The sequence below is a fragment of the Oncorhynchus mykiss genome, chromosome 7 (assembly GCF_057628025.1).
Source record: "Oncorhynchus mykiss isolate SJ-2025 chromosome 7, ASM5762802v1, whole genome shotgun sequence".
Classification (NCBI taxonomy): domain Eukaryota; kingdom Metazoa; phylum Chordata; class Actinopteri; order Salmoniformes; family Salmonidae; genus Oncorhynchus; species Oncorhynchus mykiss.
In genome coordinates, this window is record NC_143028.1 from 57,667,960 (window position 1) to 57,684,010 (window position 16,051).

The window sequence follows — 16,051 nt, forward strand, 5'->3', positions numbered from 1 at the left end:
CACATTATATTCTTTAAAATATATTTTGACACGGTTAGCATCCTAAGCATTCTGTCTCTGCATGGTTCATTGTTATATCTGCTCTGTGAGGATGAGTGTGTTTATCTGTAGGTTGTGTGCTTATATAGGACATGTTTGGTAGAGTTAATGGTAATAGTGGCTTTTATGTAAGTCGGTGACACAAAAAAAGTCAGAGTTAAGAAGAGTCGTACAGATAAAGTACAGTATATAATGTCATTTAATATTGGTTCTCTATGGAAGAAGTTTAAACATGAAACATTTACAAAATATACACGAGGTGATGCATGGATCAATTAACAATAGTTATATTTCAATAATATAGGTTCAAATCAAACACTTTTTTACATGGTTTGTGCACATGGTTCCATCGGTTGCTCTCTTGTTGCGGTAAGAATGAGGGGTGGGGTTTGTAATGCTCCAGGGAAGACCAATGGACACATACAGTAGATGCACACCTTGCATCACCCAAACAATCGGGCACCTCTTGAACATGGCACCGTTGCTTTGTCTTCAATGGTGCTAACATCATACAGCAATCAACTCAAACAAATGGAGTAGGAACCAGTCACAAATATTATATCTAATATGTACAACAATAGAATACCTTAAAACATAACCCGACAAATATGGTCTAAAATGTCCAAATAGTATCTCCCTGATTACAGCATACAAATACAATCCATCCTACTCTCAATTCTTACAAATGGAAATAATCAATTTTCTCATCAAATCCCAAATATTTGATTTCCAAAAAGATAGATGACGTGATTTTGAAAATAGCTTAGGTCATTATAACAGTGTATAACACAGTCAGTTAGGGATCTAATAGTGTGTTTTATACATTGCTATTGCTCTATTATATGGGTTGATTTCAGATGTGTGTTGATGTATGGAAAGTGCTTTGTTATTCATTGAACAGCCTGTGTAGGGTGAATGTGTAGGAAGAAAAGATATAGTTTGTGTGTATTTCCCTTTCTCACGTGAAGAGGGTGTCCTTCCTTCTTGCTGGTTTGCCCCTGTCTGTCTGTTGCAGACAGAAGGACATAGTGAAGCGTGGAATCAGAGAGGAGGAATGGAACAGAATTTTGGTCTTCAATCACTGTCACCGGGAGTTATGGGTAATGGAGGATTTTTAGACCCTCGTCCCTCAACTTTGGGAGCTGAGTTGGTCTAAGATGGTGCTTTGCCATTTAACTCACAGCACACCGACTTGTTCAGCAGACTATAAGTCTATGAGTCTTTTAGAGGTTTTACCAGCTCTGAGTATTGTTCATGAGGTCATAGTTCAAGAGTCTCCACCCTCCTCTTTTCCTCCATCTTCCTTTGAGATGCCTCTCAGTCCACTCATTCACCTTGTCCAACCCTGCTTCTGTCCCAGTTCCAGCTCCAGCAAACACAGCTCATTGAAGAGAGCCTGATGGTGACTGGCTGGTGGCTTATGGCTGGAGTGAAGGGATCATGAGGGTGTTTCCCAAGAGGACTGCCCCTTTCGGGGGTCCGGTAGTCAGTGGGTGTCCCTGTGGGCTGTGGTTTCTCCAGGCCCTTAGAGGTCGATGCTGAAGGCCAGCAGTTTGTCAGAGTGCAGGTTGTTGAGGGTGCGCAGGTCGGGCAGGCGCAGCAGCAGCTTGGGGAAGAGGGTGCTGTCGTCAGGGCGACGGCGGGTGATGAGCGAGCGCAGGGCTTTGATCAGACTCTCCTGAAGCTGCTCCACTGCAACAACGTCAGCCATACCTGAACGGTCTGCGAGACGAGAGGAGAGAGGGTTAGATGCATCGCGAAAAAGCAAAACAAAACATATGTGATTTTTAAAGAGATTTTTAAAGTGTGTCGCTTATGAGTCTCTTACCAGCAGACACTAGCACCACAGCCATGAAGAGGGCCATCTCATCGGGCTCTAGACCTAGAGCTCCCAGCTTCTCACTAAACTCAAACATGGCGTCCAGCAGAGTGCCCATACCCAGCGCCCGCAGGGACATCAGGGGGTATGTTTGGCCGTTCAGGAAGGTCACCGTCTTCTCCTTGGGGTCGAACAGCGAGCAGAATCTGACCATCAGCACCTGGAAGGTGCCAGCCTTAAGCAGCATGACCTGGTCATGCTGGCTGAGACTCTGGAACCCTGGGATGCTCTTGGCAAACTCCACCACCTCCTTGACGGCTGGGGTGAAGCACTGGGAGAAGGCCTCCCATATCTGCTGGCTGGAACGGTCACGGGGGGCCACGGGACATGCGTTCAAGGGACACGCCTGAGAGAGAGGGAGAGGGTTAGAATGGCTCTATGACACTCCTACAATCATGTGTGTATTGTATATATAGTAATACTAAGGAAATATTTTTACTAAGGAAGTATTTTAATGAGACTCACCAGAACTTTGGCACCTCCATTCAACTTCCAGGGGCAGGTAGTCTGGTTTTGAGACTTGCCAGCTGGAAAGCTGTTTTGATTGGCTTGGAAGGTCTGAGCTGGCTGGCTACCATTGGACAATGGGCATTGACTCTGATTGGATGATGGTTGGTAGGTATACTGGGCGTTGTCAACATTGTTGTTGCGTGGGCAGCGCGAGGGGGTCTGGTAGCTTTGTGTGGGGTGTGACTGGTACCCCTGAGAGGGGTTGGAATGGGAGTGGGTTTGGTGTGCCGGGTGAGAGTAGCCAGACTCATGTGCTGGATTGTTACGGACATTGTTGTTGTTGATGTTGACGGCCATCTTGATTACTGGCTTCACATCCTCTTGGGCGAAGATGTTGTGGTAGGCAGAGGAAATGGAATCTCCAGATTCTGGACTGGCTGGGGCCTCAGAGGAAGAAGGTGAGGAGTCAATCTCCATGGATGCTGATTCATTGAGGCTGTTCATGTAGCTCTGCATCTCGTCCAATAGCCTCTGCTTCTCACGCTTGGGGATACGCCCAAAACGCACAGCTGAGGAGAAGGAGGACAAGGGGAAAATAAGTTAGCTAACGAATTGATCACTTTCCCGATGGCAGTTACTAGAGCTAGTATAGCAGTGGCCTGATACTTATCTATCTAATTCAATCTTTTACTCCCTGACACTGATTGTGAGTGCAATCACTGTATGGCATGATTACTGACTAATCCTACAGGGTATAGAGAGCTGGGGGAGATTTCTCTCCTCTCTATATAACCAATCTGTTTCAATCAACCATCAAATGACATGGTATACCACCCCCTTTCCTCTCCTCATTTGACTCCTTCATCCCCCTCTTTATCTCTCCAAACTTCCCATCCCCCTCTCTATAGCACACCTCCTCTGCCAAAGCTATTTATAGTCTGCTACTGTATGCTACACCCCTTCCCCCAATCTCTTTCCCTCCTGCTCCCTCTATCCTGATCACTCTCTTCCTCTTTCTTCCTCACCCCTCGCTCCTCTCTATGTTTCTGTTAAGGACTCGTTCCTTTCTCTATGAAAATAGGTTACTGGGTCAGCTGGAGTAAACATTGTCATTGACCGAGTGACAGAGGAGGGAGGAGAGGAGATGTCAACGTAAAGGAGAGTGAGAAGGTAAAGGACTGAGAGGGTAAAGGAGTAAGAGGATAATTGAATGAGAGTTAGGGAGTAAGGGAATGAGAATTAGAGTGAAGGGTAAAAAGCTGGAAAGGGAAAATGGGTTAGATGAGTGACATCAAAAATGTAGTTTTAAATGAATTCCTTGTATTCATACATTAAATATTCAAATATCAAAGGTATAAAAAAAAAGCTACACCTATGCTGTGATAATAGAGCCTTTTCAGTAATTGGCGCAATGGTGGGTAATTTTCCTCCTCACTAGCGTTTTCCTTTTATAGGTCACCTCAAAATGTTTGCTCCAGAAAAGTAGATGATTTATTATCACCTAGTTTAGAGAGATCTCAGGAGTATACGGTGGCCTGTAGGGAAATGATGCCATACAGGAGAGGGATGGAGCTGAGCATCTAACTGTACCAACTGTACTATCAATATTTGAATAGTTTACCAGTATTAGAACATGGACTATTACATTTATTTTACCTTTATTTAACTAGGCAAGTCAGTTAAGAACAAATTCTTAATTTCAATGACAGCCTAGGAACAGTGGGTTAACTGCTTTGTTCAGGGGCAGAAAGACAGATTTTGACCTTGTCAGCTCGGGGATTCGATCTTGCAACCTTTCAGTTACAAGTCCAATGCTCTAACCACTAGGCTACAAGCCTGAATGTTATAGACTTTAGATGTGCAAACACTTTCAATCTGACACAGATGGTATAATGAATTGACAATAAAAAACTGTATTTGCAACTATTTTTCCCATGACTGATGACTACTGGGACTCCTCATCTGCTTCTGTCATCAATCAGAGATGGAGAAGGAGTGGAAGAAAGAACAGAAGGAGAGATGAAGGAGAGAGAGAATGGATGGGGCATCGAGAAGGTGTGACTGAAGAAGGAGAATGATGCCAGATATAGATGGAATGTTCTCTTACCATCTCTGGACATGCCCACGGAGAGACACTTCTTGAAACGGCAGTGCTGGCACCGGTTGCGGTTCATGCGCATGATCAGGCAGCTTTCATTCTTCACACACATCTTGTAGTGGATGTTCTGCTGGATGCTGCGGCGGAAGAAACCCTTGCAGCCTTCACAGGCGTGAACGCCGTAATGGAAGCCAGACGCAATGTCCCCACACACCTTACACAGGAGCACCATGCCTCCTGTCTCTGTGAGGTACACAAAGAGAGGAATGATTGGTTAGACATTATAATAGACAAATATAATAAGAAAAAATAAAAACAGAAAGCCAGTAGAAGTGGTACTTACTGGTGAAGGTGCCAGTGAATCCGCAGGGCCTCTTGGCCAACATAGGGTGGGCGTAGGTATTGCCAGAGGATGTAGTGGTTGTAGAGGCATTGGCTTCAGGGAACTGGAAGACTAGTTTGGGTGAAGGTCCTCCCCTGTTCTCCCCTCTTTCTCTCTTCAGAGGGCCGATCTCGGGGAAGGAGACAGGCTCAGGAGATGACGATTGGGAATGGGAGGACCGGGGGGACTGGGTCTGGTACCCGCTGGAGGGGCTGCCAGGGCTGGGGCTGGCACTACCAGATGAGCCAGCATACAGTATCACACCACCTGGAGGGCAAAGAGGACGAGAAGAGAGAGAGGCAGTTAGTGTCACTGCTGTCACCGTGACACAAGGAAGCAGACAGAAGGCTATGCTGCCAGCAAACTATCTGTGCAAAGATGCTTAAGATCAATATCCATATCTGTGTTGAAATAGTTCCACACGCACACAGACAGGCACACAATGTAGGTAGGTAAACTAACAGATAAGTGATGAGCAATAGGCTATTTTGATTAGGTGCCTGTCTTTACTTGGATGGATTACCAAACATGAACACACCTCCTGCCTGTTTAGTCGACATTTAAAACATAACCAGTCTCAAAGAAGCCGATAAAAGGTCAAATAAGGTAAGAATGTGTCTGGAGAATGAGGTCAAATCTAACTGGGGACCGACTTGATATTTGTCAATAGTCTTTTTCCAAAATGTGCATATAAGACTTCAAAACTAGCATTATCATTCTAGCTTTGTCTAATTCAGTGTTAGATGATGTGGGACCTTGAATTTATACAAAAACAAAATAATAAAACAATTCCCACAATGGCCAGGTTTTGATACAAATATGTCTTGGCTATATAAGTTACTCAAAGTTCTCACTCAAATTCTTCAATGTTCGAAAGCAAGTTGGGGATGTAAACTCGGAAATGTCTCATTACTGCCTCCCTCTCCCTCCCTCCCTCCCTGTAAAGATCGTGCTCTGTGTACGAGAAGAGCGACAGCCCCTCACGTGTACGCTGAGCCAGCCAGCCTGGAGCCAGCTGCCTGCTCGCTCTAAAAGCAAGCCTTGCTTTTCCCCCTGGCGGCGCGCCCGGAGCTTGCTCAAACCGCCAGCCACCTGACCGCCGACTCACATGGACTCCTGACACAGTTCCTGTTAGGGCTCACAAGGCGCTTTCCGCAGTCCCGTGTAGACAACAGCCGCAGTACAATAACAGGCAGCTGGGAGCTCACGTTTGAAAGAGAGAGGGCTTTAGTACTGTACGTACAGAGGGAAGGCAGGGCAGTCTACTGTGTGTATACTGCCATGCATTCCACTGAGCCTCCGGAAACCCAGAGGGTGCGACATACAAAGCTGTTTTCTTGGTGTTTTACTCAGTCAAGGGAAGTTATATGTATCACAAACCCGTGCCCACATAGATTGAATTATTTTTTTCAGTGACAGAACAAGCAAATTAAAGCATTCTTACACATAGGCTATGTCCAACTGCAAGCGCATAGGTGTTACATCAGTTCCTTTGAACCTTGTTATGTGAGTTACAATTCATGCAGTTACAGTTGAAGTCGGAAGTTTACATACACTTAGGTTGAAGTCATTAAAACTCGTTTTTCAACCACTCCACAAATCTCTTGTTAACAAACTATAGTTTTGGCAAGTCGGTTTGGATATCTACTGTGTGCATGACACAAGTCATTTTTCCAACAATTGTTTACATACAGATTATTTCACTTATAATTCACTGCATCACAATTCCAGTGGGTCAGAAGTTTACATACACTAAGTTAACTGTGCCTTTAAACAGCTCGGAAAATTCCAGAAGATTATGTCATGGCTTTAGAAGCTTCTGATAGGCTAATTGAATAATTTGAGTCAATTGGAGGTGTACCTGTGGATGTATTTCAAGGCCTACCTTCAAACTCAGTGCCTCTTTGCTTGACATCATGGGAAAATCCATATAAACCAGCCATGATCTCAGAAAAAAAATTCTAGACCTCCACAAGTCTGGTTCATCCTTGGGAGCAATTTCCAAACGCACAAAGGTACCACGTTCATCTGCACAAACAATAGTATGCAAGTATAAACACCATGGGACCACGCAGCCGTCATATCGCTCAGGAAGGAGACGCGTTCTGTCATCTAGAGATGAACGTACTTTGGTGCGAAAAGTGCAAATCAATCTCAGAACAACAGCAAATTACTTTGTGAAGATGCTGGAGGAAACAGCTTAAAAAGTATCTATATCCACAGTAAAACGAGTCCTCTATCAACATAAACTGAGAAAAAAAATGCCAGACTATGGTTTGCATCTGCACATGGGGACAAAGATAATACTTTTTGGAGAAATGTCCTCTGGTCTGATGAAACAAAAATAGAACTGTTTGGCCATAATGACCATCGTTATGTTTGGAGGAAAAAGGGGGAGGCTTGCATGCCGAAGAACATCATCCCAACCGTGAAGCACGTGGGTGGCAGCATCATGTTGTGGGGGTGCTTTGCTGTAGGAGGGACTGGTGCACTTCACAAAATAGAGGATATCATGAGGAAGGGAAATTATGTGGATATATTGAAGCAACATCTCAAGACATAAGTCAGGAAGTTAAAGCTTGGTTGCAAATGGGTCTTCCAAATGGACAATGACCCCAAGCATACTTCCAAAGTTGTGGCAATATGGCTTAAGGACAACAAAGTCAAGGTATTGGAGTGGCCATCACAAAGCCCTGACCTCAATCCTATAGAACATTTGTGGGCAGAACTGAAAAAGTGTGTGCGAGCAAGGAGGCCTTCAAACCTGATTCAGTTACACCAGCTCTGTCAGGACAATGGGCTAAAATTCACCCAACGTATTGTGGGAAGCTTGTGGAAGGCTACCTGAAACATTTGACCCAAGTTAAACAATTTAAAGGCAATGCTATCAAATACTAGTTGAGTGTTTGTAAACTTCTGACCCACTGGGAATGTGACGAAAGAAATAAAAGCTGAAATAAATCACTCTCTACTATTATTCTGACATTTCACATTCTTAAAATAAAGTGGTGATCCTAATAGACCTAAAACAGGGAATTATTGCTAGGATTAAATGTCAGGAATTGTGAAAAACTGGGTTTAAATGTATTTGGCTAAGGTGTATGTAAACTTCTGACTTCAACTGTAGTTTTCTGACTGATTACACACCTGATTGAATATAATTTCAATCAGACTTTTATGTTTTCAATACAGGTCAGACAAATTTGCAAATTCAATAGCATATGACTCCAATATCTTGACTGTCAGTTTATTTCATATTTGCATCCTTTACCTCGTTTTTCCCAGGGACCTTGAATTATCTATGAAACATCATGTAGATCTGCCTCCTGCCTTCCCTTCTTTCTCTCTCTGCTGGAGGAGACACGTGCATCTGGCTGGGAATGTCTGTTTAGCTTAAATTGAGTGTGCCTGATTGTAATTCCTCTGCCAGCACGTGTCAACACTGACTGACGGAGATGAACTCTGCTGGGGCTTCACTGTTTGCATGTGGCTTCCTCTACGCTACCTGACAGCCCCATGTGAAGTTTAGGCTCCACACCCAACTAAGTTGTTCCCAGTGATTGTCACATAGTCCTGAGTTGTTAGTTAGGTTTCCAGTGTCAGGTGTCAGCTCTGTGAGGGTAACCTGACCCCTGGCCTTCTCTATGGCAGAGAAAGAGTAATTTAACAGGAACCTGAGTTTGGCCTGGAGCACTACACTATGACACAGGTCATATGTGATATGTGGGGTAGGGCAGTATGATAGTAAATAGACAGTAACTAACCCCTCCTTCCTTCCCCTCTCATGGGAGTCCCATCCACCGTTAGATGGGAATCAGCCAGGTGGCATGTTTGTATACCATATGTATAGCATATCTATCAGGAAACGCCTTTTCTAACTTCCTTACCCTCTCGTGTAATGGGGTGGCACATGGACCACTTGACCATGAGGTAAGAGTCAGGTGGGAAAACACTCAGCTTGGACAGAAATACATATCTTTCAAACCAAATATGAATTTTATTTTATTTACCTCTAACCCTAATTGTATAAAGACCAAATAGCTCATAAACCATATTGTAATTATGTCCTTTATAACATGACAATCTAATGACTATGAGTTGAGTTTTTTCAAGGTAAAGCCCACATCCCTTCCCATCCGATAACCAGCTTCTCACCTTCCCCCCTGTCCTAAAGTCACATATATAATGGTACCACAGCCACTGCTGTTGTAGAACCTCCATACTCTGTCACTGAGGTTGAGGTCAGCTTTATCTCCAGTGCTTAGAGGGAAGTCAGCTAAACGGCCAGGGCTTAAATCAGGTGAGGAGACTCGTGTGAGCTAATCTCATAGTGGGCAGGGCTGGAGGGGAGTGCCAGACAACGTGAGTCACACCAATGCCCTCCCTCTCTCTGTGACCCCTAACACCCTTACTCACTCCCTCCTTCCCTTGTTCCCTCCAGACACTGTCTCCTTGTGTAATCTATAATCTCATTGGCCTTCATTTGTAAGTGTTTGGTGGTTTACTGAAAGAGTGACTCTATAAGTAAATTACAGTGAATAAGACTGGTATTCAGAGAGGTGTAAAATTGGTTAAAAACAAAATACATTGAATACAAGTAGAGTAATAATAATATATTTTCCAGTTACTCATATAAACAGAATAGTCTTTGCAATTATTGGCAGAAGTAGGGCAATATAACAATTATCTTGGAGTAGAAGCCTATAGTTACTTTGACAAAGTAGGCAAACATATTATAGCTATATTATACAGACAGACTTGACGACCATTCAAACAGAATGTTCGAGGTTTTGAGTTCGCTAGTTGGGTTTATTTGTCAGAGTCATTTATGATATCAATGAGTGGACTATTGCTACAATGTAGGCTATCCTCAACACGTGACATTTTGGCTATTGATACGATGTATAAGAAATGTATCACAATGTCCGCTATATTGGATATACTGTATAATAAGTCATAGTATTCAGTTGTCTTTCCCAAAGAAAATATATCGCCGTAAAGAAATGAACACAAACCTAGTTAATAGGCTGATAAACGTTCGGACACACTGACCAATCTCTTGCAAAGGCATAACAGGAGTCCCCCGGAAAGGCTGTGAGTAAACCTGGAGCGCGCGAGAAAGACTGATAAATTCGTGAGGGCGGGGTGGGAATCACGCGCGGCACGTGGATGCCAAAGTTAATGCACGTGATGTCGCGCTAGGCATGCACCGTGGGCACTCGGGTAAATCAAGAGCATGATGTCCACCATTATCAGACGGTTGCCATGCATGTAATGGCTCAGATACTTATTAGACTCGAGGACATGGCTGTAAATAGGGTGCGCGGTAATTCCATACCAATGTCACAATCCCGTTACGTGCTGTCTTCGGGGAAATACTGTATCTTTGGCATTGGAGTTATTCCAGCCTCCACTGTGTACGCTAATAACATTACGTTTATGGTAATTGCTTCCTATTATCAGTATCACCTGACTCTAAATGCAATGCTTGTGTATTGAATATTTAATTAATGCTATTAGAATATCTTTCACTTTAGAATAGTGAGTGGTAAATTGAGTCACCTAGTACAGGGATTTCCTTTATTAGGGAACCACCCCCATATTGTGTCCTGCCAGAGATGAATTTACTGCTATGAATGTATGTCCTATGGAGGCCAACTTGGTCAACATATCTGTTGAAATTAAGGTTGACCACTACCCATTATTGAGTGGGCTTGTGGGCATCATTCCACTGATTCCAGTGATCCATTAGCCAATAGGATATGGTTGGCACCCAAACATATATTTAATTTAACTTAGTCTAATTCATATTTGCATAAATACCTTTTGTATTCAATATCTTGTATTTTTGAATATCTTATTAAATAGTATTGGTAAAATTGTTTTGACTAGCTCTGCTGGCATATGCAATCGATCAGGGAAGATAGTGATAAAACAGTTTTTGTGATCTATTCCCCATCTATTTCATTTGGATCTGGCTTAAATAGCTTGTTTGTGCTTAAAAGTTGGCCTTCAAGTCATGACCAGTTCATTAATAAATTGCTTTGGCTCACATGTCTATGGAATAGGCGTGATAGGTTCTTGACACGTGTTGAGAGCAAAAAGTTGCGCAGCAGCGCTGAACTATAGGGGAGTCGCAGGGCGCGTGACCAGTTCTGTCAATGAGTCACAGACCCGTAAACACGCAATCTCAGGTCAAAGAAGGGAACACCTTTCTGGAGTAGTGCTGATGAAAGGATTCGAATGGCTTTGTTTTCCCCTCGTCATCCGGTTTGATTAGATTGCGCCAACAATTCTAAACTCTCCAAGTCAAGGCAACTTTAAGCACAAAGTGCATCTGCGCAACAGATAATCAAAGTTGTTCCAAATTATGTAAAGAAACAATATATCCATAAAATAATATTGTATGATTAGAAACTGACTAGGTACATGAAGGATAGCCCAGCTATAGCACGACAGAGCATGTAAGGTCGGACCGGTGCTGCACATGAGTTGAAGCCCAAAGGCCGTCGGTTGGCGATATTGAGTCGTTTCATTTTATCATCCAAAGGAAACGTATGCAGAACGTATGGACCGGTTCGTACACAAAACATTCTCCATTCAGGATGCAAAGGCGTCGATTTCGTCCTTCACTCGATTTAATGGTGAGAAGGCGGAAAATAAAAACATTTTTCTCCACCATGCTAAAGTGTCTAATGATACTCCCGGTTGTTGCGTTTCGCATTCAGCCAATCAGGTTGCAGCAGTCTGCTACGACACCAGGGGTGAAAAAAACAGACTGCTGCAAACTGATTAGATTAATGCATTGGAGGGTCGTTGAAGTGGATTTGTCCCAGTTGTATGTGGTAAATACTACCTTCCCACTTGGTTATAAATGCAGCAAAAGCTTGATGATTAGTTGACAAGATGACTCCAATGTTGTACATAAACCCTGGATAACTAATATTGGCACTCCCCAGTAAGAGCAGTCCTCCATAGGAATGAATGGAATTGTACAGTATTTCAATGAAATGCTTCAAGGACAAAATTACATGTATTTATGATTGGTTAGTAATCTCTAAAAATATATACTTATTTGTATTTATTTTATTTAACCTTTATTTAACTAGGCAAGTCAGTTAAAGAACAAATTATTATTTACAATGACACCTACCCCGGCCAAACCCTAACCTTCAAGGAAAATATATATTATATTTTTTATTTCATGTTTAGCTCACATAATATAATTTAAAAGTATGCATTACAGTGTCTGTAATATAATACATGTGACAAAAACGAATGTTGACAAATAATACATCATACATTTCTATAGCTTCCCAAATACTTTTTACAACGGTGTGGGTGTGCCAAGATGGAGGCGAAATGGCTTCAACACAGCGCCCCCTATTAGTCATCTAGTGTATATATAAATCATTGCTTGAATCAGGTGTGCTAGCTCTGGAATAGATCAAATACATGGAAGGGCTGGGGGTCCCCGAGGAGAGGTTTGAGAACCTCTACAACTCAATGAAGGCTTGGCAACCTTCAGGTTTATGGATCAAGCTTCATAAATTACATTTCATTAATGTATCCATTTATATGGATATGCAGTGTAGCCGCTGGAAATACATGATGACATGAACAATCAACTCATTCATTCTGAAATAATAACATTTTACAAAGATAATCACAGGAACTGCCCTGCGTATTACCATTACGCACGCAAGGTATAGCCTATGCACCAAACACAGTGAAGGAAAATGCCAACATAGTACATATTACATTTACTCAGTAGTGTTAATTTACAAGTACAGTATAGGCAAATATATTGATACCTTAGCCTACAACTGACAATAGCATAGATTGGTAATAACGTAATGAAACTCACCAGGGCTGTTTTCCATGTTTTCCGGTGTTTGGTTGATTTATAAACGATATTCAAATGATTTAATGTTGGTTTGTCTCTGCGTCAATGAGGAGTTTCGTTGATATAGGTTATACAGTCATGAACCGCCAAGAAAGCATAGAGTTGGTAGCCAATCCCAATGACAAAAGCAATGAGACTGTGCGCAGGTCCTTCAAACCCGTCAAGTGTGAAAGATATCAAAACTGATTTAAAGTTGAGCAAAACCTAAACAGGTTTCGGTTTGGCGAAATAGTTACAAATCGTCTCCAATGTGCGTAATTGCGAACAGGTTCGGTGCCTTTGTTGCCCGTAGCCTGATTCGCTTGGTGTCCGTAGGTCGTGTGATGTACAGTAGGCTGAACTAAACGTTCTTTGAAAATAAATTCCAAGCATTCAGCTCTAGTGCCAGTGTAGTCACCATCAACATCTCCAAAGACATAAGTGTGGGAGTAGTTTAAGCACACCCATCCATTAATAGGCAATCCACTTCGCCCACACTAACCAGCACGTTTTCAGGTGTCTGAGAAATGTGACCAGTTTTTTTTGACCCCCGTTTTTTTTGTTCCTTTCAATCTCTGTCGTAGGTTTTGTATGTTAGGGATTACACTGTCTCTCTCTCTTTTTTTCTCTCTCTCTCTTTTTCTCTCTGTATGCCTATGTCACGCTCTATTAGAATATCTCATCCACCTCTTTTACTCCACCTTTCTTTATTCGTTCTCACGTTTTCATTGGTGGAGAGCTAGAGTGGAGGCGAGACAGTTAGACTCACTCGACATTGGAATGCTGGTAAAGCTCCGCTGCATGTGCGCGCGGCATGTGAGCCACCGAACACGATGTCCTACTGACACACATTCTATGCAAATGTCAGGGGCCTTGTGATAAGAAGGGGGAGGGAGGGGGCTAGCACATTGAAGTAGGCGGAGCTCACCGTGACTACCGCTCCCTCCACCCTTCCTCCTCTCCACACGTTCTGCCTTCAGAAGCGATTCTGTTTTTGCTAGAATCTCAGCATCGGAAATTGCCATGATGAGAATGTGGGTCAACACCAGTTATGAAAAAACACATCAAATAGCAAAGTTTTCTGTAAAGGCACATCGTAGGCATCCCGGATGTCCAAGTTTTTTGCGCATAAACATGGATCTGAATTTAGGTCATTGAGCTCCGCTGGAGGGACTCATCTCAGTACATGCGCCTCAAATTTTCTTATCATATAGCGGGTTTTGAATAAATAAATCATGATGAGTCACGCAGATGTATACAACTAGGTTATAAAACATTATTATACAACTGGTCAAATAGGGGTTGTTTGTGTTATGTTTTCTCTGTGGCGGCTGGTTAGATTTGGTCAATGCTGATAGGCTGCTAGACGTCATCACTTTTAAACCATTGTAGGCCTATAATAGCCTATAGCCAGAGAACGTCCTCACGTGTTATCCGTAATGAAGCAGCGCCACTCCGTGGTGGAGTTCACTGTGCCGCGGCTCACTCCTGCTGGCCAAACGTTATGGTTTGCAGGGGCAGTATGTGAATTATATATGCGTCATATGGCACAAGCTTTAGACCACGTTGCTTCTGATTCAAGAAAAGTTTATAGCCTAGAGTCATTCGTCATTATCATGTTTCAGACATTGCTCATTGTTGGTCATATAACCATACATGAAACTGGGCCCTCTGGGTATTACTGTAGTCTCGAAAACCTGATCCCAGGCAACACAGGAACTACTATACTGCCCACATTACTACTTTATCCGCTTTAATAAAATACAAAATAGTACCTAGCAAGATAGAGATTGCCTTTGTCATTTTTAATGTATGCATTTCGCAAGTGTCTCGTTTGCATCAACTCCCTTAACTAAAACCATCGCAAAGGTTCAAACTTGAACTCGTATTTTTCCGAGTTCCCAGTTGTTTTCCCAGTTGTTTTTCATGACTTCAGTGATCTTCAGTTCGGAAAGTCGGAGCTCTATAAATAGGCCCGAGTTCCCGAGTTGGATGACCGTTAAAATCGAGTTTTCCAGTCGGAGCTCGTTATTTCCCCAATTTCCGCTTGTTTTTAACGCACTGAAGTCGGAGATTTCCGAGTTCCCAGTTGTTTTGAACGCGGCAATAGTCCCCGGATTTTTTTCACCCGTTATAGGCGGTTTTCTAGACTAGTATTAATGTGTAATTACGCACAGAATGACACGAAAGTACTTCAGTTTACAGAAATACAAAAATTATTTATATCAACTCATATTTAGAATCGGTAACTGACACGTTATTAAGCACAACATAAATGTGGCATAACATTATTTTTAAAGGAACATCAAAGAAGTTTGTCGGATTTTGAATAAATAAGTGGTGACAAAGTTGATTGGTTATGAAACACTTTACCAGAGTTGATTGGTTATGACAAACTTGACCAAAGTTGCTTGGTTATTATGACACACGTAATCACACTTAGCCACTGATTTCATAGCTCAGTGTGTGTATAGGCTACTGTAAGTAGGCCACAATATATTGACTGTTTCACCAACTGTAGTTGCGAGGGATTAATTATCGGGTTTGATTTGTAGGGTCATAGTATTTGTACATCGTCTTTAAATGGATACATGGTCCTGCTCTCTCTAGTGGACTGACTATTCCCTTCTCTACCCTGGCACGGGTAGCCTTTGACACGACAGTCAGATCCATGTCCTCACGTGTTTTTTTGTAATGAAGCAGCGCCACTCGCTGGTGGAATTCATTGTGCCGCGGCTCACTCCTACTGGTCAACCGTCATGGTTTAGCAGGGCAGTAGGTGATTTAGTTATGCATCATATGGCACAAGCTTCAGACCAGTTGTTTCCGATTCAAGAAACGTGTGTAAAGTTAGTCGTCATTATCATGTTTCAGATATTGGTCATTGGTCATATAACTAACTCATCTTGAAACTGCTCCCTTTGTGTATTGCGCAGAATTACACTTAATTCCTACAGTTTACAGAATTTAGAAACTATTTTTTCAACCCATGTTCAGAATGGGTAAATTACACATTCATAAGTACAACATATATAGTACCAGTCAAAAGTTTGGACACACCTACTCATTCAAGGGTTTTTCTTTATTTTGTTAGTATTTTCTACATTGTAGAATAATAGGGAAGACATCAAAACTATGAAATAACACATGAAATCATGTAGTAACCAAAAGGTGTTTAACAAATCAAAATATATTTTATATTTGATATTCTTCAAAGTAGCCACCCTTTGCCTTGAGGTAAAAGACTAAGTCCATCATATAGCAAGAACAGCTCAAATAAGCAAAGAGAAACAACAGTCCATCATTACTTTAAGACAT

At 42.4% G+C, this 16,051-nt stretch overlaps 1 protein-coding gene across 2 annotated transcripts; it reads right to left on the reverse strand.

Moving 5' to 3' along the window:
• Window positions 1-220: 220 nt before the first annotated feature.
• nr1d4b (nuclear receptor subfamily 1, group D, member 4b) lies at window positions 221-14,812 on the reverse strand. 2 transcript variants are annotated; one of them, XM_021610056.3, is made up of 6 exons: window positions 12,716-14,812; window positions 4,810-5,115; window positions 4,476-4,709; window positions 2,384-2,937; window positions 1,868-2,264; window positions 221-1,761 (listed from the first exon to the last, which is right to left on the reverse strand). In XM_021610056.3, the coding sequence occupies exons 1-6, from the start codon at window positions 12,729-12,731 to the stop codon at window positions 1,565-1,567; spliced, it is 1,704 nt and encodes a 567-aa protein (XP_021465731.1). In that variant the 5' UTR covers window positions 12,732-14,812; the 3' UTR covers window positions 221-1,564. The 2 variants fall into 2 exon arrangements, with proteins under 2 accessions (XP_021465731.1, XP_036839638.1); XM_036983743.2 differs by lacking the exon at window positions 12,716-14,812 and adding an exon at window positions 9,864-9,973.
• Between the last annotated feature and the right edge of the window lie 1,239 nt (window positions 14,813-16,051).

What these genes read in the sequence shown, in the direction of transcription:
- nr1d4b (XM_021610056.3), bottom strand. An exon ending in CGTGGGCATGTCCAGAGATG is followed by an intron (nt 2,938 to 4,475) that starts GTAAGAGAACAT and finishes CCTTCTCCTCAG; the next exon opens with CTGTGCGTTTTGGGCGTATC. An exon ending in ATGGAGGTGCCAAAGTTCTG is followed by an intron (nt 2,265 to 2,383) that starts GTGAGTCTCATT and finishes CCTCTCTCTCAG; the next exon opens with GCGTGTCCCTTGAACGCATG.